We start from the raw sequence: 24,156 nt of genomic DNA on the forward strand, positions 1-24,156 counted from the left end.
AGTAATCAAGTTCAACTGTGGGAGAATTGGTCATGTAAAGACACTGTTATAGTAGATGAGCACTGCAGGAGCTTTATGTACTGTTGCCATATAGAAGCACCTTTTTCTTAATTACTCAGAGGCTTAAATGATTATGATAAAGATAACCATCTATCATTGTGTGCTTGATAAATTCATATTTTGATGATTTGATGAATATATTATTAATGCCTTAGTTTCTTGTTATCTATATTAATCTCATTTTTTTTTCAACTTTTTTCATTGTTATCAATCATAGTAAAACTAAATGTTCAAAAATGGGATCGGGCAGTTAGCTTAGGTCTGTGAGCCATCTTTGGATTTCTAGCCAGAGATGTGTAAACCAGTAGGTAGAGTGACAAAGCCCCACTGGTCCAGACAGCAGCAGTAGGAGGAGGTGATATAAACACGTAAAGCAGCCAGAGATCTTCGCTTTTATGGATAATACAATAGTCTTTCTCTTTGCCGCGAAGAAGCGGGTGAAACTACCTGCCTCGATCAATAAGCTGAGAGAGGAAGGGGTAGATGGAAAGAAGAAAAATGGAGAGAGGGAGGAATGTGGACCCATAAATATGAGCTTGCATGCACTGAGAGGAGAGTTAAAGAGAAGGAATGTGTGTAAACATCAAGAGAACTGGCAGATTTCTCTCTTTCCCGAGTCCCATATTTTTAGTTGTCTTTCGCATACTGTGTAAATTTCTCTCTTTGTCTTTATCCATCTTTCTCTTTCTGTCATCATCTTTATCTGGTAAACTGGTACTGTTTGTCTTCTGCTCTTTATGACCCTGTTATCTGCCTTTCTCTCCATGCCCTTCTTTCTCTTTCCTCTAGTATCTTTCTTTTTCCCCTCACAGTTCCTCACCTTTTTGTCTTTTGTGCCATCTCACATCACTGCTCACACGCATTTCTTCATATGAGCCATGTCTCTCTCTCTCTCTCACTCTCACTCTCTCTCTCTCTCTCTCTCTCTCTCTCTTCTCTCTCTGTCTCGCTCTCTCTCTCTCTCTCCTCTCTGTCTCTCTCTCTCTTCTCTCTCTCTCTCTCTCCTCTCTGTCTCTCTCCCTCTCTCTGTCTCTCTCTCTCTCTCTCTCTCTCTCTCTCTGTCTCTCTGTCTCTCTCTCTCTCTCTCTCTCTGTCTCTCTCTCTGTCTCTCTCTCTCTCTCTCTCTCTCTCTCTCTCTCGTTGCATAAGCCCAAGCTTCTGTAGTTCATCTCATTTATTCTCATTCCACTGGCTGAGCCATGCCCACATCCTCTGTCTTGCTGGAGTAGTGATGGTATTGATAGGCGGGTGGCCGGGCTATTAATAGCTACACCAAACGAATGGAACTGAGGGAAGATGGAGGAGGGAGGGAGGAGGGAAGCAAGGCAAATGACAGCACCGGTGAGGGCGATGCGGAGCTTATTAATGTCTGTTGTCTGGGCTCAGTGACAACTCAAATGCTGATTGAATTTTAAGTAATTGGACTGTCGCCCTTATGGAAGTGGTATCAGTGTCGTAAATCGGCACTGTGTATCACCAGGGGTTCTGGACAGGCGTTATGTTAGTGACCCACAGCCACTGGGTGTTAAACCATGTGCAGTTTCTGGTCCTGAACCTACATCACCAAAACAGATTTTTGTTTGGTTATTGTGCTTGATGATTGAACTGATTCGAATTGTGATTTTGGAGTTGTTGATTCATAAAAACAAAACAAAATTTCCAACACCCATCATTTTAATTTCAAAGTGCACTGCATTTGTAACAAAAAATTGGCTTAAGCATTTGGGTTCTATACCCAAAAAGATGAAAGACAGTGTGATTTATTTGTATTTCATTTGTATGTGGATAAAACAGGCAACTCCCATTGTGAAAGTCAGAAGTTTATATTTATAAAACTACAGGCACTCTGAATTAAATGTCCTTCAGCCTTTTATATTTCACCCTTAGGAATGAATCCTGTGCTCTTCTTTTCTAGTATAATTTGCTGTAGCAGGCCCATATTAGTGACACAGCAAAAAAGCTAGATTTAGATAGAAATTAAGTAAAAGGCTGCAGGCCTTATCTAAGGCTGAAACGTATCTAAGGTTTGTATTCTGTTTATGCCAGGATTTGCCACAATCACCAAAGAGCTTTAAATTTCCTATTTATACTACGACTTAGAATGTGATTGAGATCACATCTGTCCGTCCATGTACAGTTGCTTATTTGGAGACTGAGAAGTTAAAAACTACTCAGTATTTCACAGGGAAGAATATTACTTTTTTTTTATCACTTTTGTATGTCTAATTTTCTCATTTATCTTCTTGCAAGCCTCCAAATTGATCTTTGTGACCTCTTGAGGGATTCGTTCACAGGGTGAGAACCACTGGGTTAGACCAACGTGCTGTGCATTTAGCTGCATGTGGCCCGTGGCCGTCTAGCTTGATATCATAGATCGTAAGTGTCATGTTCAGTGTTGTACTGCTCTCATTTACAGTCATCACACACAGAGTCACAAATACACACTCTGTCACACACACCATGGCCTTAGGGCATCTGAGACATTCACAAATAACTCTTTTCTCGGCTGGCGTAGGTCTATGTTTGGGGTCTGGGCTGGGGGGTTGCTAGTGACATTTGAACAACCTTTTCGTCTCCCTAGAGCCGAACAAGCCCAAGGTGTGCTGCCTCGCTTGAACCCACAGCTTTAAAAAGCTCAGCCAGCTATTTCCAGGCCTGCCTTTCCAAAGACCAATCTGACTCGTAGCACAGCCAGTGTATTAACCGAGGTCAGCATCTCACCACAGGTACAACGGCTGTAACCAGAAGCCTGGAACAGCAGGCAGTTAGGACCGTACTGTATGAAACTGAATGTCTTCCAAGGGAATTCGTTTTTAATTCTGAACCTTTCTTTTCAGTGCTTTTGCACAATATCCCACCATTTTATCCCTGGCTAAACAAGTGTGTACCAGTGAGTGGAATTTGTACTAATTACTAGCAATGGGTATTGCATATTTAGGATAAATGCTGATTCTAATCCTTCTGCAGAAACATATCAAAATTCTACAGTTGGGTCGATGCGTACATTTTTGGCTGTTTAGATGGAGATGAAGTGAAAATGACAGAAAATTAGACAGAAATTTAGAAATGGAATCAATAAATCCTTGTTGTTATTAATTCTTATCCAGTTTCAGAAGTATTTCTTGATTCCTACTACATACAATCTTGTACCAGTTGGGAACTGTGGCTATGCAATGGCATCAACCCCTGTCCTTCATTTTATTGGTTACATGGGCACCCACTAAATGTGAGGACACATTGTGACCCCTGTATGATTATGTCTGATAGATAAATGCTTATTCTAGCTACAGGAATAAGTGGAAGGTTCACATTTAAAAGGTTATCTTATTTGAGCTGTAAAGATTGAATATATCTGTCTTTTTTCGTTTCTTTTCAACTAAAAAACTTTGCCAGAATTCCCACCCATGACTGTAACCGTTTAATTCTTAGACCAAGGATGTCCGGTGCTTTACATTTTGATGAGTCATTTTCAAGCCAGGCGCCAGCTTAGCGATGACATTTAACGTCGGTGTACAATCAAAGGTAGCATCAGCCATGCAACCAGGCTGGAATAATACTACACCCACGGCTGATAACCCACATACAAATACATGGAGTACAATGTACATAAGATAGGCTGCCATGGTAACTGCAAGGGTCTATGGACTTCTCTGTGCTTGAAGTTGTCTCCATGACGATTTTGTGTCTCCTTTCACCTTTGTCTCTTAGCTTCTGCTTTGGTTCATTAAGTGCTTGATGTTTTGATGACTGGAACCCGGGTAGGTGGCCAGCTACTTATGGATACACACTCCCTAATTTTACCTACTACTTTTTTTTAGCCTTCTGGCAATGGTTGCAGTCACAGCTGTAAAGTGTATGTGTACACCTGCAACTAGCTGTAATTTTAAATGAAAAGCAGACAGCTCTACCATCTGTTGAGGTGGAGAGCTGTTCAGGGTTCAGTGTGAGAGTGCAAAGCATATTGGTACTTGTAGGGACTGTTCTTAACGTATAAGGACAGAAGAGGACTTATTTCTTTATAGATATATGAGCCACTGAAAAATGGATTATCTCATTTGTCTGAACACAAAACCATGCATTTTGTCAATACAGTGAAAGTACTTATGTAGTTTGAGTGTTTTTTTAATATACGTTGTTGGAATTAATGTTTGTTCTGCTGAAGTCTAAAATGAGAGTATTTTGGTTCAGTGATATTTACTGTATGTAAATAGTGTATCCTGACATCCTGAAAGACAAATCTCCAACTTTGGGGTGTTGATGTTTGCACCTTTGCCAAATCTGGCGGACCTCAAAAATCCTTTCATAACCCATTGATTTAGGTGGGTGCAGATTAATGCACAGACTAGCCAACCATGACTGCTATTGGCCAATAAGAAACATTTACAGAATTAAGCTGCTGATTGGCCACATCTACCCAATCAGCTATATTCATAAGGTCAGTTTAGTTTTCAAATCACATGTCAGTGCTACTGGACAGCATAGCGGCCAAATGTAAATAAGAAAGAAAATATGATAGCAGATAGCTGCACCAGGTAGCTGAAAAACATGCAGTGTGATCAAAGCACTAAGTTGTTTTCCTTAGGTCTTCAAACATTGACATTTTAGAGATACAAGGTTTTCACCCCTAGCTGAAAATACAGTATGCATGTATGCACAGATGCACATTATGCACATGCATAAACATAATTCCTCTGGCTTAGTTGTGTGCCCTGCTGCTGGTTTGAGGCCTCCCATCATTCATGGATGAAAAAAGTCCCTTGAGGGTCTAAAGACTTGTCAATCACAGCCTCTCACACTAAGACACACACACATAGACTGCCCACTATCCCACCCTGCTTCATAGTATCTGTAGGGACCAGCTGCACTGCATGGCCACAAGACAGCCAGGCAACACCACTTCCATTCTCCCCTCCTCACAATATAGGTCTATTCACAGCAAGCCTCCCATCCCGGCTCTGTGTGTGTCTCCATAATGCAGCCCTTCAGCTCCCATTCACATATCCACAGCAGAAACCCAGTAGGCACCACAAAAGGACACACTGCCTTTCTTGCATAACTTCAGGAAAATCAATATCTGGAAAAGGAAAACAAAAACCGGACCTATAATTTCTGTAGTCTAACAATTTTGATTGTTGATTGAGCTTGACATGCCATTCCAAAGGGCTTATAGAATCATTTTGTAAATAAGTGTGTTTGTTATAGACATAATTGTGCTGCCATACAGTAGTGAGTACATCCACTGTGTGTATTAGCTGAGCCTCCTAGTCATGCTGACACTGATATGACAGCTCGGATTAAGGAGATCCAGCCTACAGCGTCTTCTCTGGTCACAACTCTTCCGTGTCTCAGTCCTCATACCAACTGTAGCCTCACAGCTAGAGTAATGCTCTGTTTCTTCTTCCTCACTGCAGAGTCACACCAGCTTGTGTCGTCGAGTTCGATAAATGTACAGGAATCTTCATGAACAACATCATTTACATCTCGGTGCTGAGTAACTTTTAGGCAGGATTTGTCCAGAAAGGGTATACAAATATTGTGAGGTGTTTGCAGTTAAAAGCCCGAAAAAGCTCAAAACTGCTCTGGTTTGTTAGAAAATAAGCTACATTTTGTAAAATCAACAACATTGTACTACATTGCCCTGAACATACAGTAGTGACATACATACATACATAGTACATACAGCAGGCTGCTAACAGAAGAAGCAATTTATGTTTTTCTCTGACAGAAGTATTGCTCATGTGTTAATAGTGTTGAAAATGAAAATGCAGCCATGACCTGCATCTTATACAATGACATTCATTCCGAAAGCATTTATGTACTTTTCTTTGACAAAAAAGGTCAATTTCAAGTCAATGTACAACAACGTATTGTTTACATTCAGCCTTTACAGATGACCCGAGAGATGCACATTACATCCTGACCTACATGGAACAAGGACAATAGGAGCTTCAGAATAATGAATATAAATGTCTCAACCTGAGCGGTCAGGCAGGTCTTCACCGCCATGTGGTGTGAGATTAAATGAAGATGATAGATGGTGATTTCAGTAGGCAGCTAGTCTTTGACCTTTAGCTTCTCTTTACCATTCACCTGCAGCCATCTCAGTGTATGCTGTATACGTGCTGACATTGTGCTGGAGCTGAATATGGTAGAGGTGTTTTTTTCTGTTAAGGGTGTTGATCATAAATTGTTGTCATGTTAAATGTGATAATAATAGCTGTTACTTTGTTTTCCGCATGCCGTGAGTGAGCGCTTATCTTTATGTTTGGCATTTTCCCCTTCACACTGTGTCTGCTTCATATATTTTTTCTATTATGTTAGCCAGTAATAGAATGTGATCTCACATTACTTCCTAAAACAACAATCACAACTTGTTACATATTTATAGCTGCCTTGTTGTCCACAAGAGAGGTGACTGCAAAGTTTGAACATACATTGACTGCAGTAATTGCTGTAAAGTGTGCACAGTAGACTTGTTTTCCATGGTATTGTGCTTGTCTGTAATACTTTTATACTCCAGGATACCAAAGAGCCAAGGGAGACAGAAAGTACAGCAACAGTCTGGCTTCAATGGAACGAGTTCTCTAATTGTCGCAGCATGCACTTGAAAACCAGGATTTAATTTTTTTTTGCAAATTGTGTCAATCGATGACATCTGAATTTCCAATCTGGTTTTAATGACAGGCAAGTAAAGTGACTACTAATGTTGTCAGTGCATCTTCTTCTTCAGCACCTTCATCCCGAGAACTGAATCCAAGCTAAGCTTAGCCCACTGTTGATAAAATATAAATACTGGCTTCTGCCTTTTAAGCTGGTTTAGTGTTGGTCTGTTGATGGTGCTCACTGAATGTTTGCGTCCAGGCAGTGAACCAGCTCTAAACTGTCCTGCTAACATCTATCCCCCCCTATTCCACCCTCCAGACCCTTTGACAAGAGGGTTGTCCCTGATCAGAACTACAGAAGCAACTAGATTTAAATTCTGCCTTTCAGGCAAATCAAATGACCTGGAATTCCTTCATAACCAGCCTCACAAACAACAGTTTGTAAACTATTCAGGCCATCAAAGCTGATGCAGCTCATTCACATAAAGAAAATAAATTAGAAATACCCTCATAATGTTGTCATACAATCTGATGAGTCTGTAGTCTGATGTCAGTGAAGAGACTTCAGACATAATTTGGGAAACATCCCACCAGCGGTTGCATAAAAGGAAACTATCTGCTTCACTTGTGTGACAACTGTGCAGCAAACCATGTCTCTTTCACCCTCTCTTTTTTACCTGCTTCTCTGCAAGTTTCAATCCAGAAACCTGTGCAGGTTGTATACAGTCTTATAATGTCATCGGACAAAGGTTTACGATAGGGGCTGTCCCTTGGTCATGTCTGTAACAACTTTTCTGTTGACATTGGGTCAGCAATGCAGCTTGTTTCAACACCGTCTGAAAGCTTATTTATACAGACGGGTCTTGAACTGATTTTTTTTTATGTTATCTTTGATTGTGAAGTTCGCCATTTGTTTTGTTTTTATTGGTTGTTTTGCTGATTGAGCATTATGCCATGCTTGCTCGAGAAAGATGATCCATACCTTTACTCATTTAATTTCTTATTCACCCTTTTCTGGCAACTTCCTTACTTACTGTACTGCACGTTTCTGCAGATATGCCTTTCAGCTAAACACATTTTAATGTAGATGTAAACTCCCTACTTACACTAATACATTGCTGTTGAGACTGGAATCAGCAGGAGCCCAGGGGGTGGAGGAGGGTGGGATGCTGGAAGGCAGTGAAAGGTGAATCAGCCTCCACCTTTGTTTCCAAGTGGCCCCGCTGGCTTTGTTTTGGAGCAGAATGAATTATTAACGGTGGCCTTCTGGTCGTGTTTTTCATCAGTGTCCACCTACAAAGGTAAAGAGCAGTGTGCTGAGAGATCTCCATTGACTGGCTCCTTCCATAGTGACAGCAGAACTTTTTTTTTAGTCTTCACTTTGTCTCTTTTTATTTTTAGTTTTCCTCCCTTTCTGACCCCTCTCTCTGCTTTTCCATCACACTGTTTCTCTTGAATTACCAACATTAACCAACACAGGTGCTGGAGAATATTTGGTCTCCATGGCAATACAAAGCAGACTTACTTGTTCACAATCACATTGTAAGAAATACACGATATTAAACCTTAAAGGGATATTCCACATCACATAAGTGGATTATTGTCAGATTTTGCCCTCATTAACATAGGTGACCAGACAATAAACCTCAAGTGCATCAGCTTCCATTGGTGTATTAAGTTGCATCATTGCTTTGCTGCTTTTAGCTTGATAAAGTAGTTATCATATTAACATGTGTAGCAGCTGCCCAAGTCCATTTTATATTGTCTGTGTTGGACATTTTCACTCCCTCTCTTTACAACATTTAACTCAAAGTACCAGTAAATAATCATGGTGATATGACTCACATGTTGTATCGTGTGTTGCACCTTTTATTGAGTTTGTGAATTGCTTCAACTGGGTCAGGAATGACTTGAAGTTTAATATTTATTATATTTGCAAGAGGAGTAATATGAGGCAGTACTTACTCATTTATAAATTGACACAGAGAGCTTATGATATAAGCATTATTCTAAATTTAGTGACAAAGTATTTTTTCTACTCCCATTAAATCTAGTTACACTATTGTTATGAATTCACCTTGTTGACAAGCTGGAAAAACTATAAACCAAAACCAAAAACCTCCTGTGTGATTGGTGTCGTTCTTGTCATCTTTTCTCCTTTCAAACATATATTTTTTTCCAAATAATCAAAGCACTGTACACTTCCTGGAAGAGGCCAGGTGCAGTGGGGTTTTCCAAAGTAGATATTTTTCGTCCAACTTGCATTTGGCTACTCCTCATTGCTTCTAATTGTCTCTAATTGCTAAAAAGGAGAAAACAATAAAGCTAACGTAATTGTGTCCAATTTTCTTGTTTGCAAGATTCTGCTTTCCAGCCACAATGCTCGACAGTCTCTTTCCATCTCTCCTTCAGTTTAGCCAGTTCACTGTCACTTGATCCTTTTTATCATCTGCTGGCCAGAGAATGTGCCTAACTGTCTGAAATGCAGAGCAACTGTAACTAAGAGGCAGGCATAAGCGTGCTAAGCAGTTGGTTAAATAAAGAATAAATAAAGTATCCAGAAGAACCTGGAGCCTGGCTGGATAAAGGGGTGGACTCATTTTACTAGGATTAACTGTCTAAGATGCTCCATGGGATTAGGAAGATTGAGTGTCATCCTGTACACATTATATACTAAAGTATTTAAGAAAGCTGTGGCTTTCTGAAGCTGAGGCTGATGACTACTGACACAAGCATTGTCTTTCCTTTTTCCTCCAAAGCAGAGCCAATGTGTTATGAGTGACCCATAAGGACATCATGAAATGTACACTTTGCTGTGGTACTTTATTTCATGTTATATTTTCAATGGTGTTGGTTGTTTTATATAGGAATGACATAGACCTGGGTTTTTAAACGCACTAGGGGCTAGATAGATGTTTGGAGAAGGGAGACTGAAAGGGGGTGGGGGGGGGTGTTATAGAAGTGTGAGAGATAAGCAATATGTAAATAGGAAATGTATCCAAATTTACCTCTGGGAGAAAGCCAGTGTGAGAGACAGAATAATGTGGCAGGGAGCCTCAGGTGCAGCTGGGATGGGAGGAGGCGGGGCAATGATCGAGAAGCTGAGGGAGAGAGAGCGAGAAAGAGGGAGGGTTCATGTGTGTGTGTTTTTGTGTGTGTCTGTGTGTGTGTGTGGAAAGAGAGAGAGATTGAGTGTGCAAGCTAGAGAGATTGTGTGGAGAGGGAGGGAGGGAAGTGTAAGCCAGTCACAGCATCTCTCCTTCTCACTGCACCAGGGCTGAGGGACTCTTCGTCCCCTCGCTTCCCTCGCTGCAGATTTAACTCATTTCCATCAGCGCAGTCATCTTTTTTTCTTGCTTTTTACTTGCTGCTTTTGACAGATGCATTGCATTCATCTTTCTTTCTGCCGAAATCGAAGGATTTATTTTTCAAAAATGTGGGTTGTCCTGTTTGAAGGAATTAAAAGGGGGACGTTTGCAGAGGACAGTGCTTAAAACTGGGACTCGGACTGGGACTGGGTCTTTTCTTTATGTTGCTAGAGTGGATTTCCCTTTTGTTGCGCTGCCAGTGTTTTGTTCAGGGCGACAGACACACTGAGAGAGGAGTTGTAGGACCCCATATGTCTTCAACTGAACAGAATGCATATTTCAATGGACCAAGGCAAGTTAGAAGATCTATGGTTACAAGCACTTGAGGAGAAGGTGCTAAGCCTCTCTTGCCAATGTTTGAGAACGTCTAACAAAAATGCAAGTAACAAGTTTATGGGATAAATTAGTGGATTGCCAATTGATCCCCACACCCCTCTCTGCAAGTGTCTGCCACAGGATTGCTGAGGAGTCCAAGTGAGTGGAGCGCTGAGTTATTCAGCTGGCCTCTCGTTGCTCCAAGAGAGTCCTTCCATCTGCCGGCATGGGAGTCTGACATTCAACACATTCATCAACAGCCGTGCTTTTACATTTGTTTGTCTTTCGCTACTTGCAGTCGAGAACACTGAGAGGCAAGTTTGCACATTTTGATTTGAAGTTTAAATCGCTCTAATGGCAGAACTCAACCAGACATTTTGTTGCACTTGGTTTTTACCTCATTCTGCCGAGGGATGCATTGTAAACACATTTTCCCCCCAGCGCCATGTGTGCTGAGAGAGCTGTGACATTATCTCCTGCGGAGATCCCCGTGTTGTTCTAGCCTGTGTCTGTGTTTTGATTCAGACAATAGCTGGGCATACATGGGCTCCAGACACTGACCAGAGGACCACCAAAATAAGGGAAGCCTGCAGTTACATAGTAAACACACTAGCACCAATGCACAGTGAAACTTTGGATTGAACGCAAGGGTTGATTCACAAAGATGGATGTAGTTTTCTTCTCCAGACTTTGCTATAAACCAAGAATGACTCCTAAGAAGCTTTTTTTCTCCCTAAGCAATGGTTCCATGCAATGTATTTTTTGAAAGCTAACTACACTCAGCAAACTTAATCTGATCTCTTGGTGTGAAATAGGAGCCACATGCTGCTTTCTTATTTGATCTCCTGTCAGGATCCGTCAAGAAAGAAGAGCATTGTGCTTTGCTTCATGATTTAACCTCTTCATATGGTGTCCCCGCTTGGATCTTCTGTGTTCTCTGCCCTTGTGAGGACAGCTTGTGCCCTCAGCCTCCTGGTGGCAACCCTCATTAGAATCAGGAGATGAGGCCACAGACTGGCAGGCAAAGCAGCAGGGAAATTCGCCTTTGGGATAGATACTAGCCACAGCGCTATTGCTACCATGCTTTAGGCCTACTGAAGGAATCTAGCTTTTTTTTCCTCCCTACTCCTGACTGTTACCCACCCACTACTTTCACTAACCATGAGTGATTGGGAAAGGAGAGCTAAACGGGTTGTCCTACCCTCCCAGAGGCTGTATTGATTTTTCTGCAGTCAGTGTTCATTTGATTGAGACCCAGCTATGTGAGAGTAAGGTGAAAGAGAGGGTAAGTGTGCTAGAGAGAGTATCGAGCTCCATTACCCAAGGGAGGCTGCAGACACCCGGTGTAGAGTGGGTGGGGGGCAGACAGTTCTCCAATTTCAGGCCAGCTGCCTTATGGGTGGCACACCACAAACCTGACCCACCTGGATAGCACCCAGAACAATGAACCAGTCTGAACTGACAACGGACCCGGTGCTCACTGCCAACAGCAGCCATGGAGACTCCTTTGCTGGCAGGGCCTCCAACCTCTCATGCCCCTTGGGCTGGGGGCTGAACGAAGGCCTCGGGGCTTGCGTACTGGAGACTGCTGTCATTGTACTTCTGACCGTGCTCATTATTGCAGGGAACCTGACGGTGATCTTTGTGTTCCACTGTGCCCCTCTGCTACACCACTACACCACCAGCTACTTCATTCAGACCATGGCCTATGCTGACCTGCTGGTGGGTCTTAGCTGCCTGGTGCCCACCCTGTCTCTGCTCCACTACCCAGCAGGTGTCCAGGAGCCCATCACATGCCAGGTCTTCAGCTATGTCATCTCTGTTCTGAAGAGTGTTTCAATGGCCTGCTTGGCTTGTATCAGTGTGGACCGCTACCTGGCCATAACTAAACCACTATCTTATAACCAGCTGGTGACGCCATGCCGGCTACGAGGCTGCATCACCCTAATCTGGGTCTACTCTAGCCTGGTTTTCTTGCCCTCCTTTTTTGGGTGGGGTAAGCCAGGCTATCATGGGGACATTTTTGAGTGGTGCGCTCACTCTTGGCCCACCTCTGCCCTCTTTACAGGCTTTGTGGTGTGTTTGCTCTATGCACCTGCTGCACTTGTGGTTTGCTTTACCTATTACCATATCTTTCGCATTTGCCAGCAGCATAACAGGGAGATCAGTGAACGGCGGGCACGTTTCCCCAGCCAGGAGATGGAGGCTGGTGAGGGGAGTGGCGGTGGGCATCACGGAGGGCATGGACCAGATCGGCGCTATGCGATGGTGCTCTTCCGCATCACAAGTGTTTTCTATATGCTTTGGCTGCCCTACATAATCTACTTCCTGCTAGAGAGCTCCCATGTGCTGGATAGCCCTGCCCTCTCCTTCATCACCACCTGGCTGGCCATCAGCAACAGCTTTTGCAACTGTGTCATCTACAGCCTGTCTAACAGTGTGTTCCGCCTGGGCATGCGTAGGCTCTCACAGACGATGTGCTCCTTCAGCCACTGCGCGGCAGATGACAGGGACTTTGGGGAGCCTAAACCAAGGAAGAGGGCAAACTCATGCTCCATCTGAAGGGATGACTCTTATAGGACGAGGACGCTCCTGGAATCTACGAATGGGAAACATGAATCTTAACAAGCTTAGCAGCTAGTTAAATTTCAGTTAAATTGGCAGGGCTTAACCAAACTGTCAGCTGATACCAGTGACATTGCCTTGGTCACAATAAACGATGGTTTATTGCATTACAAGCTTTTCTTGTAGATGGGTGCAGTGTCTAAACAGAGATTCAATGAGATGGACACTCTGTGATGGATTTTATTGTATGGTATGTAACTTAACTGTGGATCACATAAAAAGTAGTCTCCCCGTGGCTTTCAAAGCCTTCACATCTCACTGTATGTCATCAACCAGGTCAGACATAGTGGGAAGACAGACGTGTAAACTCAAAAAGATTCACACATATTTCCTCAGACATAAATGTGACCACACTATTTCATGCCTGTTAAATTGTGTTTGGGGTTGTAAAATGAATCAATCCAATATTCGATGTCTCCATACTGTCTTTGACTGTCTTTAGCAGAGACAAGATGATGTACACTCATTGCCACCAACCTGTTTAAAGGTTGTAGATGAATATTTGGCATTTTAACCATACGAACACACAGTGACAATGACAACAGCCATTATGCTGCTGATAAATAACAGATGATGTATGGCCTTGACTGTTTTTGGAGGAGAGAGCAGTCTGTTTCTGCAAAGTATTTTGTTTTGAGTCTAAAAACATCATGTGGGCAAGTGGAAAGGAGATGCAAAAAGTGATGTACTGGTCAAGTGTTCTGTCACATTTTTTCTATTAATAGATTGATTGACCCATCGCCGTTCAAACAGCTGGTTGAAGTTTGGATAAAATTCTTTAGACCTTCTGCAAGATATAGTATGTGATATAACGCACAGCAGTCTTAAATGATAAAACTCCAACATAGCACTGTGTAGATGCAAAACATACTTTTAACCAAAGGACTGTTAACGGGAATTAATTAAGTTGTCACATGACTAATTACTAATCCATAATGTAGACAGACAGTTTTTTAAACAGCTTTAACTTTGTGACGTGTATCAGATTTTCCACAGATGACATGCTGCTTCCATTGTTTACCAATTTAAATCACAGCTGATTATGGGTCACCAATTGATTGGCGCATCTCTTCTAAAAAGCAACTTATTTCCAGAATTCAGACACAAGATGTGTCAGGTTGACTCAAAGGCCTCTATATTGAGGGCAGTGTGCTGATACTCTTTTTCCCCCCAATTGTCCCCCCTTGTGTTCATGAAATGGCCCATCAGTGCCAGGATTCCCACTGTGGGCGTGTCATTCCTGATACGGCTGTGTTATGAGTTTTCTGCTGTTTGATGCATGACAGCCTTTTCTATAAAATATTACATCCTGCTTCCCTTGTATATGGAGGGCCATATGTACTGGAGAGTGAACAAACAGAATTGGAAAAATAAAATGCCATGATTTAATTATGAATTTCATATTGTTATTGTAATTTAAAGCAGGTTAAATTTCTAACATTTTACTCCAGAAACAGAATCCTGTACATGAGCTGTCTTTAGGATATTATTTTCAGGTGCACCTCCTAATTGTTCCTTTTAACCGACTCACAAATTTGGCTGTGTCACCTGTAGCTAAGACAAGTGATAGTATAGGCAGAGGATGTGGCTTGGTTTTGGGTGCTTTGCATGTATGACACAGTTATCTGTCTTTTATAGATTGCAGTGGATTTTATTTCCCAGCAGCGGTGGACAGGGCACAGGTTAATGTGATCTGATCTGTCTGGAGGTCGTGGTAAGGTTATAACTTAACTGATCTTAAATTACATGCTTAGTTGAGATAAAGGTTTACGGCTATCAATAGCTTATCTTGTGTTAAACTACTGGCCGGACAGTCCTCATTACATTTAATTCTCTATCAGCTGTACCAATACTGTTGTCTCAAACTACAGCCCTGAATATCATACAGACTTCACAGTGCTTTTGTGAATGAATGCAGTACTTAGTGTGCACTTCTCACAGGGTCAGACCTGACTGCGAATTACACAGACAATTTGGAGAAACAAATTGGTGACTGGGCTTGTTAAATTGTCTTATTCCATGATGTTTGTGCCTGAGCAACAGATGACTGTGCTTAGATGGGCCAAGCACAGGTTTTAGAAAGCATATCCTTAATGGATTGTTTGTGGGCTTCTCATTGGAGATGTTTGTTAACTCCAATCTGCTAAAATATTATAGTCCTTTGTTCTTTTACTGTGCACATTCCAGCTTGGTAAAATCTGAAGACTGTTCCCTGGTCTGGGGCTTTTGATATACAAAGTGTGTTGTTAAGGAACCTTCAGACTGCCTTTGGTTATGGTACTCATCCTTTGCTACAACACAGTAGTAAAGTCATTCCAGTCAGTTTACCTTGTACATTCCCCTGATCTTTGGATCAGTGAAAGCAGAATTCACTTGACATGAATACAGCCACGTACTATAGCCAGTGACTTATACTGATCTCCCAATTCGCTCATGTAGTAGTGTCATCTGTGGTTTAGGCCTTGCTTGTAGTGTATATATGTCCATGCTAGAAACCAAGTGACACAGCAAATCCAGCCCCTTGATATTGTAACTGCATTCTATGCTGCTTAACAGTACCTTGTGTAACTCATTCCTCATTTTAAAGCTGCATGAAGTGATTTTTGACTACTAGGAGCAGAGAGACTAATATAACAAGCCTTTAGCTTATTTTTATTTTAGTGGCATGTTTGCAAGCATTTCGCTACTTGCAAATCCACCAGAAATAATCTACAGGAGCATTTAATTCCAGGGTCTTTCTGGTACACCAGATGAATGTAAGTACAGTATTGTTGTGAAATCAGGGTTTGGTAAACCAACACCACCAACAAAAGAATCTCTCTGTTTGGGTTATCCACAAGCTCTACTTTCTTTACCAGCTGCTCATTTACTTTGGCTCTCAACAGTTTCACATGAGGCAGGTAGCCTACAGTTAACTTGAAATAATCATGTGCTGGGAGTGGCTGCCCATGGTTTATACTGTATGTGCCGTCATTGTTTTGGTTTTGTCGGTTCAGACAAGTAAGATAGCCATCGCTGAGGTAAAAGCAGCTGTGTAAAGCTGCTGTATGGGGTGTTGATTGGATCATCTGTGTTCATCACCCTTTAACATAACTAAGAGTTGTTTGATTCAGTGTTAAAAAAAATATTGCTTTATGCAGCTTTAATGCATTACAGATTGTTCTGTATACGTGCCTAAAGATGTATTTTGTAGGAAAAGTGAAAAAAAAAAAGATGTTGAGAAGTACTTGTTGTTACATTAACATGCTGCACTTTTTAAAACATTTTCCAGCTACATGAACATACCTTATGACCGTGTATCCGTAGGTACATTGTCATTGGACTGAGTTTTTGATGATTTTGTGATAAGTTCAGAGAGGTTTCCACTTGAACCAAGAATGGGCCAAGTCATTCATTTATCATAGTCGATCTGACTTGGCCTTCAAGTGTTCTACTACTTGACATCTACATCATATTTGTAAGATAAGAGGAGGCTGCAGATTTGTCTAAGTGTTGTGAATTCCCTTCTGTAGCCATGTGACCTGGCAAATCTGAGAAATGACAGTAGGGAACCACAGCATAGTCGTGTCAAATACTAGTGTTCCAATAATATTTTTTTAATTTTGATAGCTTGTGTTTTTGGTGCTCCTTTGGAGCATAGTGCAGTGGGGTAGTAGAGAAATTTATAGGGTCTGAGTTAGTGCTGTATTATCTTCACAATGTGGTGACAAACAACAACATATAAGACAAAAGAAAACAAAATTCTGTTATCACCTAAAATAAAGTAGCTCAGTTGTTACCATATAATGTAGTCGGAATATTCCATTCAAGTGGAGATTACAGTATTTGGTCAGAAGTTGCACAAATATTCATTCCTTTGGTGAGCTTTTTTGTAGAGGGTTATGTGAAATGTGTGTCTTGGCTCAAGGTTTCAAAAATCCAAGAGCCGCTGAATGAATATTTAAATTGTTTGTACATGTCTGTATTACACTGACCAAACTGAAGTGGTAAAAAAATCTAAACTGTTATCTTGTTTAAACAAGTCATCTTACTTTCAAGTGCATTGGCTTTTAGTAAAGAGAGTTAAATTAATTACAGAGTAATATGTATTTATTTATTAAATTATGTTGAAACCTTTACACAATATACTGTATGTGAGTATACTGTATATAAAGTGTGTGTGTCTGTTTTTAATCTGCTGTACAGCCAAAAAAGTCAGACAATTCTGACAAAAGTATGGCACACCCATTTATGTTACATCAACTAGGCTGCTGATGTTTTGAGTAGGGGGCAGAGTGTGTGAAATTACACAGTATCTATTTTTTTATTTTTAAGATTTGTCAAAGGCTATGGTTTTGTTGTTGCTGCCAACCCAATAAAGATGAAAATAGTAGACATTCACATGTCTGTGTAGTTGCTTTTGTGAAATGTGTATGTTTCTGTAGCAGCCAGTTAGCCAACGTTCATTCATAACCAGTACAGCCCTCCAGAGTCACCCTCAGATTTCCTTCATTAGGCACCTATTTTAAGGAGTAATGAGGAGTGTGGAGATGTGGGCTTGTGACTGTGTGGCTGCCAGTTAGAATCCCCAGATCAGATGGAATGGATAAGTGCAAGCACCTGCCTCAGCAAACATTGTTAAGGTGCACTTGAGGAAGTTGTTTTGATATACAGCACCAGTGGTTACTTTTGAAATGCAAAGACTGTGAAGAGTAATAATCACAGACGTATGATACGTATGTGTGTGTGTGACTAATGCAACTCTCAGTCTAGATTAAATGTATTTTGTTTTGTCTTCTCAGCTCAGTTGTGATATGTTTAAATGCAGGGGCAGATATCCATCCCATGTTCTTATCCTAACCTTTACTGCAGCAAACTTTTAAAACAAATGCACTACAGAAATATGACAACAGTAAATACTTAAGAATATGGAAACAAACAAAGCGAAGATTTAATTTTCAGGTTTTGAGCTATTCATTTTCCTCTAAGCAAGCAGATGGCTGATCAGGAGGCGTTTTCTAGGTAACAGCTCCGGTAGTCTCTCCTTTAGTTAATGCACACCATCATGTCCTCTCTCTCTGTCAACAGTGTCCTCATTATAGATCCCGATCCTTTGTTCTTGGTCTTAAAATTGGCCTTTGAAATTCATGCACTCACTTAGACTGCAGGTGAGCTTCGAAACAGCCATAACCCCACTGTCTTCACCGAGTAGCTTAGTGGAGAAATGAGCAAGAGGAGATGGAGGGGGGTACTGGAAGAAGATTGACAATAAGAGCGGAAAGGAACTGGTTAGAGAGAGAAAAGATGGCAGGATAGGTGAAGTGGCTTGGTAGACTTCCTGAATTAGAAGAAGATGAAAGATGAGAGCGAGAGAGGAAAGAAGGGATTATATACTCTAGGTGGGAGAAGGAGGAGGGGAGGGAAGAAAAAGAAGGAAGGAGCAGGAGAGAGAGGATGAAGAACGAGGAGGAAAGTGAAAGCAGTTTTATGCCCTTTCCTAAAATGCTGGTTGAAGGTATTCTTATTTTCATGCACAAACGACACAAGACATTTTGTATTTACACCGGTCTTAGTAGCTTTTACATTACCATAAAAGTTGTGTGTATAAGCATATCAACACAAGACAATCATTCCAAAATTATCTATAGCCCTGTGAACTTTTTGTATTAAGCTGTTTAACCAGAACGGTATGAAAAATGCTCATGGAATCAAAATGATGTTCTATTTAATATTCTATTTAATAATATCATAATCTACAATATTGAGTCCTTTATGTTGTGTTTGTGTATATCAAGTGTGTTTTCTAGTCATGTCAGCAGCCACGTTCAGAGCACTCAGTTTTTGGATGCTTAACAGTTTTTCTTGCATTTGAGGTCTAGTTTTGGAACGTAAATTTGTATTTGTTCCTCCTACCAGAAAGCATTTCATCCACACTAACTCTTCAGCCAAACCAAGAGCAGCTTCCCGGTCCAGGCGTGCTCAATATTCATGACCGACACTATATCAGGAATTCCCTTTTATTTCCACAAATGGCAGTACTCTCCTCACTTCCTCTTTCTCTTTCCACCCTGCCACTTTCCTCCTCCTCTTTCCGTCCTCATTGAGAAAAGACCACCTGACCCTCTTTTGAGATGGGGAAGTCATAGTGTGGAGGAGAAGCCAGTTCCTGCCTCTTTGTGCTAATGGTGGAGCCTTGCGGCGCCCACCAAAACCTTTGATGGTATAAGGAGGACACACTCATACAGCCACACACCAACACACCCTCATACATCTTGCATGGCAGTCGGTCTTTGAAAATGTTTGCTGCGACTGAGGCCTGATAGCTGACAGGTGTTGATCTAGGTGAAGCTGATTGTGCGCTCGTCGCTCATATAGTATGTAATGTGCAGTGTTCAAGATTTTTAAACTTTTATTTTTCCATTAACAAGACTGAGGCTACAGCCACCCGAGTGGCTCTGTGAGGCTGTAGTTGGGCATGGTGGTGCTTTGAGCTAAATATCTGCAGAACATCATCAAGTCATTGGGATTCATCCTCCTGGCCCACGAATGTCTGTATCAAATTTCATGGGTTGTTGAGATATTTCAGTCTGGACCAAAGTGGTGGACTGACCAACTGACAGTCCATGATAACAATCCCTAAAGCCTCTAGCACGGCTATGAAGTGAGCGTGCTGGCTTTTCTTCAGTAAGAGCACATGCTCAGACCTTCCTAATAACCATTGTCTTGTAGTGGCTCTGTGGGTTTAATGTCTCAGTTAAAAACACAATAAAAGTAGCTGTAGTTGGAAGGCAATTTCTTATTTCTTCATCTTTTCCTAGCGCAGCCAGGAGGGATTTTCTGGTTACGAGTCTGGTGTAGTTGTGGTGCTCTGGGCTTTCTGCATGACCTCTAGAGTGTCCCACTACTCACTTTATGTTTTTGAAATTCTCTTTACATCCTTACAGCAATCAGTAAAACCTATTTATGTCAGGCTTGTTATTTGCTCTGTGATGGGACCACATGTTCTCTATCTCTGCTGCTATTTTTCTTCCCACTGCTATAACATGCTGGTGTCAGTAAAGTTTTATCTTATCTTATTTAAGCAAGCTATAATGCAGAGTAAATGTAGTCAGTGATTATGGAAGCACACAGCAATGCTGCAGTTTCCTATATATTATACTGTGAGAACCTCTCAGCAGAGCGTACAGTAGAGACCTGACATTTTATCACAGCTTGGTATCTTTTATTTTAGAAATACCATTGTTCTAATTGCCGTTGTTACTAAGAGTTGTACATGCAGTAAGAAAACGGTTGTGGGTCGAGTTACCACAGTGGACCTGAATCCTGTCAAAGTACCCCAGAGTAAAAAGCAGAACACTTACCTGCTCGATCATTGCAGGGTGCCCTGCATAGGAACTTGGAAAATGCCTAAAATGTCAAATCTCAAGAAGTCTTCATCAGCTGCTTTTCAGAGTTCAGTACTTCCATTTCATCTTTGGACCTGGTGATTGCCATAGGTAGGTCCTTTATCCATCAGTGGCCACTTGACTGAAACCTTACTCTTCCATCTTTGAATGCTTTGAATCTCTCGAATGGGCACACTGGTTTCACTGGTTCACTCTCAGTTTGAAAGGTCTTATTGTGCAATTTTTCTCTTATTGTCCTTTTGGTCTCTGTTGCATCATTGTTCTCTCTTGTCTTGAATAAGGCTGACTCTGCAGCTAAGAAACCACTTTCTGAAATCCCACTTTGAGCACCATAGCATCTCAAAGGCTAACAGCAACTATGAAAACCTATTTATGTCAGGCTTGTTATTTGCTCTGTGATGGGACCACATTGGCTATGTTGCTGATTTGACAGGCAATGCTTCTCTCTGCCTGGTCAGGAAGAATTTTCTGTGGTGATAAAGTTGCATGGGTTGTTTATAACTTAACAAGGAATACTTGTCCTGTTTCCACTTGGAAAACTATGGTATATTTCAACCTGGTGGTGTATTTCCATTGTGACTCAAGGGGTCATGCCAACTTTGCACTTGCCACCTCCATTGCAGAGATTCAGATAATCGAGGACGACATATATCAGGGTGAGGTAAACAAACAAACCTCCCAGAGCTTTCTGATTTAACATGAATTTTACATGAATCATTTCTTTTGTCTTTGGGTCTGACTGACTGGGTCTTGATCACAGAAAGTAGCCCCCTGAAAAGACTGTTATTGCTAACTGCACAGTGATCTAAAACTACTTAGTGTGTAGTGTCACAATGGCCACATTTATGGTAAATACACCAGCAAGGTGATTTAAAGTAAAAATAGCTTTGTTTGTTCAGTTATATTGCAATTAAAGGACTCAAGTATTACATATTTAAAAACCATAAATGTAATATTAAACAAGAATCTGACAGAATAGAAATATAGATTGACAGCCCTCACATCAGGTGGTGAACTGTACAACTAGGTATTGATTCACTTGGACCACTGCAATGATCATTAAATCTGTTATTGATAAACTGCCAGGAGTGATCGGCAGTACCAGCTCTATCCTTCTCTGTCCTTTCCAGCACAGACGAGCACACCATGCCTCATGGTCAGAAGCACTGAATATTTCAACACCAGTAAATGTGCAGGAACTAGATCATAATAATCATTTTAGTCAAATAGTTTTAATCTACATTATCATATGCCGGATTTGAAAAGGTAAATGAAAAGAAAAGCTAAACTTCCCAACTAAATTTATATTTTTGCCTTTTATTCGAGGCAGAAATTGCTGAATAGAAAGTCTGCCAAGGTGAAGACGGAAATATGTACAACATGGGTTTTTGTCACCTGCATAAACAGGCAACATGCGCGATCACATTGACATGATAAAGATCCTATTATTGCTTATTAGTTCCTTGCTGTCTGACAAGCAAAACAAAGGAATTCCTTGAGTCTTATTGTAATACATCAAGTAAGCTAAGTCCAATTAACTCCTTATTACATTTGTTGCAGTTTTTTAAGTAACAATGAATGACATCTGTCAGTGTTCATAAAAGTGATGGTTCAACATTTTCTGCTTTCTGGCGTGAAAAAGAATCCTTGCATCTCTGGTCTTCTGGTCTCAGACATTGAACGACAGTTTTTCTCCTGTTCGAAAAGGAGTTTATTGTGACAGAATGGAGCACACTAAAGTATTGGCTTTGAAACTGCTTCAATCCACTTTCCTGACTGTGGTACTAAAGGTCACGATTTTTTAAATTTCCTTTTTCCTCATCCTCTCTAATTTGATTTAGCATAATTTGCACCAATATTCTTGCTTTAGCTATTCATACGTAGAGGACAAAGACAAGCACCTTGATGGACAGTGGAGGACAAACGTGTTTCTTACTGTTAACCTCCCTGCAGACCTGGGGTACTAAAGCGCTGCCAGCAGATGTACAGCCAGCTTCTCTAATTCTCTCTCAGGGCATTTTAGCTGAATTAAATACCATAAGACAGTCAAATTACCCCCTTGGCTCCTTAGCATATTTCTTCCCTCTTCCCACCTCCCCTCATTTTCTCTTCCTTTCTCACTCTATCCTGAGGCAGTGTTTCCCATAGTAGGCCACCAGGCCTGAGACTGTGTTGTGTTGTTAGTAGTGATGGTCCAGCAGCTCACCTCAGGCCATCGTTGATATGGCTAATTCTTCCTCTGTGGCATTTAGCTTTGCTGCTGTTGCCAAAGCGGGGGGAGGGGAATGAATGAATGAATGAATGGAAAAAATAAAAAATAAAAAGTAGTTGTTTTAAGTGTTTGCTCAGGTGTGTGACCAGTGTGTCCCTATCAGTCAGTCAGTCAGTCAGTCAGTCCATCAATGGCAAAATACACCAGTCAGGAAACAAGCTGTGATGATGCAGAAAAAAAAAGTACATTATTACTGAAACCACATCAAACCTCAATAACCTGTATTAGGCCCAAGCCAGCAGTCTAATCTGTACACCCAGTGTTTATCAGGCAGTAATCCTAACAATACTTGTCACATGGACAGCTTGGTTCACAGCTTCTTTGTCACAAAAGGTAAAGCCAATGACAAACATGGACAAACAAACAAGTAGATGAAAAAGCGTTTTATCTTTCTAGATGAGTTTTAGCAGTGTATACGTAGCCAAGAGGTGACCCGTCTTCACCAGACAAGATCCACTGCGATCCAGTTTACTGCCATGTCATTAAATTGCATCTCATATCCAGATTGTATCTAGATATGACTTAACCTGATTATATTTACACCTGGTATTATTATGTGTCTTCAATGTCCACATTGAGATCCAAACACTGGGACCAGCTTCTTCTGAACCTGTCAGACCTGAGTATGTGCTGTCAAACTTTTGATTTTATTTGCAGAAGACTGTGACCAGTGTTATCCAGACGAGACATGCACTTTCGCTTGGCCATTCAGTTGGAGAGGAGGGTTGTGGTGTGAGCATTTGGTACTTAGCAACAAGTTTTATTTTCACCCACGTAGTTGTTGTATTTGGATTGAAAACGCAACTGCTTGTATGTTTAACCTTTGGTTGTCAACCTTTGGTTGTCAATGGCATTTTCTCTACAAAATGTTTAATATTTGATTTCTGGTTAGCTGTCAATCAGTGTATGTAATGATGGATGAGACTGCCAGCTATCCACTACTCCTTCCCTGGTTACAGTTGTCTCCATTGTCTCTCTGGTTCTTCCTAACTGAACATCAGGGCTTAAGAGGCACTGTGTTGCTATGGAAACCCTGAGCTGATTCTGTAGAAGCAACAAGGTTCCAGAGAGTTTATTTGAAGTTTATAAATAGGGTGCAATTAAAATGGATGTTAGCATTTGCTCTAAAATAGAAACCTCTTCATTATTCATTCATGTGCACTTTTATTTTGAAGATGCAGGGGAAGGAAACTGCTGCCAGAAAAGGAAGTGTAACACTGTGTGTGTGCGTGTGCGGCGCGTGTGCGTGTGCGTGTGTGTGCATGCATACCTCTCTACCTCTGTACTGTACTACACTGTTTCACAGAAGCATAACAACCCACCCACACATAGGACAATTCACATACCTTTAAACATATCCATACACAAGTCTTCTCTCATTGACTGACCCCCGGAGTGTCTGACCCTCCACTCCCTCCACTTCTGTCATCCCTTTGGGTTTTCTGTCCCCACATAGTAACAGAGACTCAACTCATATCCTCCAGTAAAAACCACAACACACAGAAAATGTCAGATATCTAGGGGGATGC

At 41.3% G+C, this 24,156-nt stretch overlaps 2 protein-coding genes across 3 annotated transcripts in view; both read left to right on the top strand.

The window, feature by feature from the left end:
• Positions 1-24,156, top strand: part of rabgap1l (RAB GTPase activating protein 1-like) — a 119,907-nt gene that overhangs the window by 35,383 nt on the left and 60,368 nt on the right. The window lies entirely within an intron of this gene.
• On the top strand, positions 11,789-12,907 carry gpr52 (G protein-coupled receptor 52). Its single transcript, XM_041935482.1, has one exon. The coding sequence runs from the start codon at positions 11,789-11,791 to the stop codon at positions 12,905-12,907; it is 1,119 nt and encodes a 372-aa protein (XP_041791416.1).

The sequence above is a fragment of the Chelmon rostratus genome, chromosome 4 (genome assembly GCF_017976325.1).
Source record: "Chelmon rostratus isolate fCheRos1 chromosome 4, fCheRos1.pri, whole genome shotgun sequence".
Classification (NCBI taxonomy): Eukaryota; Metazoa; Chordata; class Actinopteri; order Chaetodontiformes; family Chaetodontidae; genus Chelmon; species Chelmon rostratus.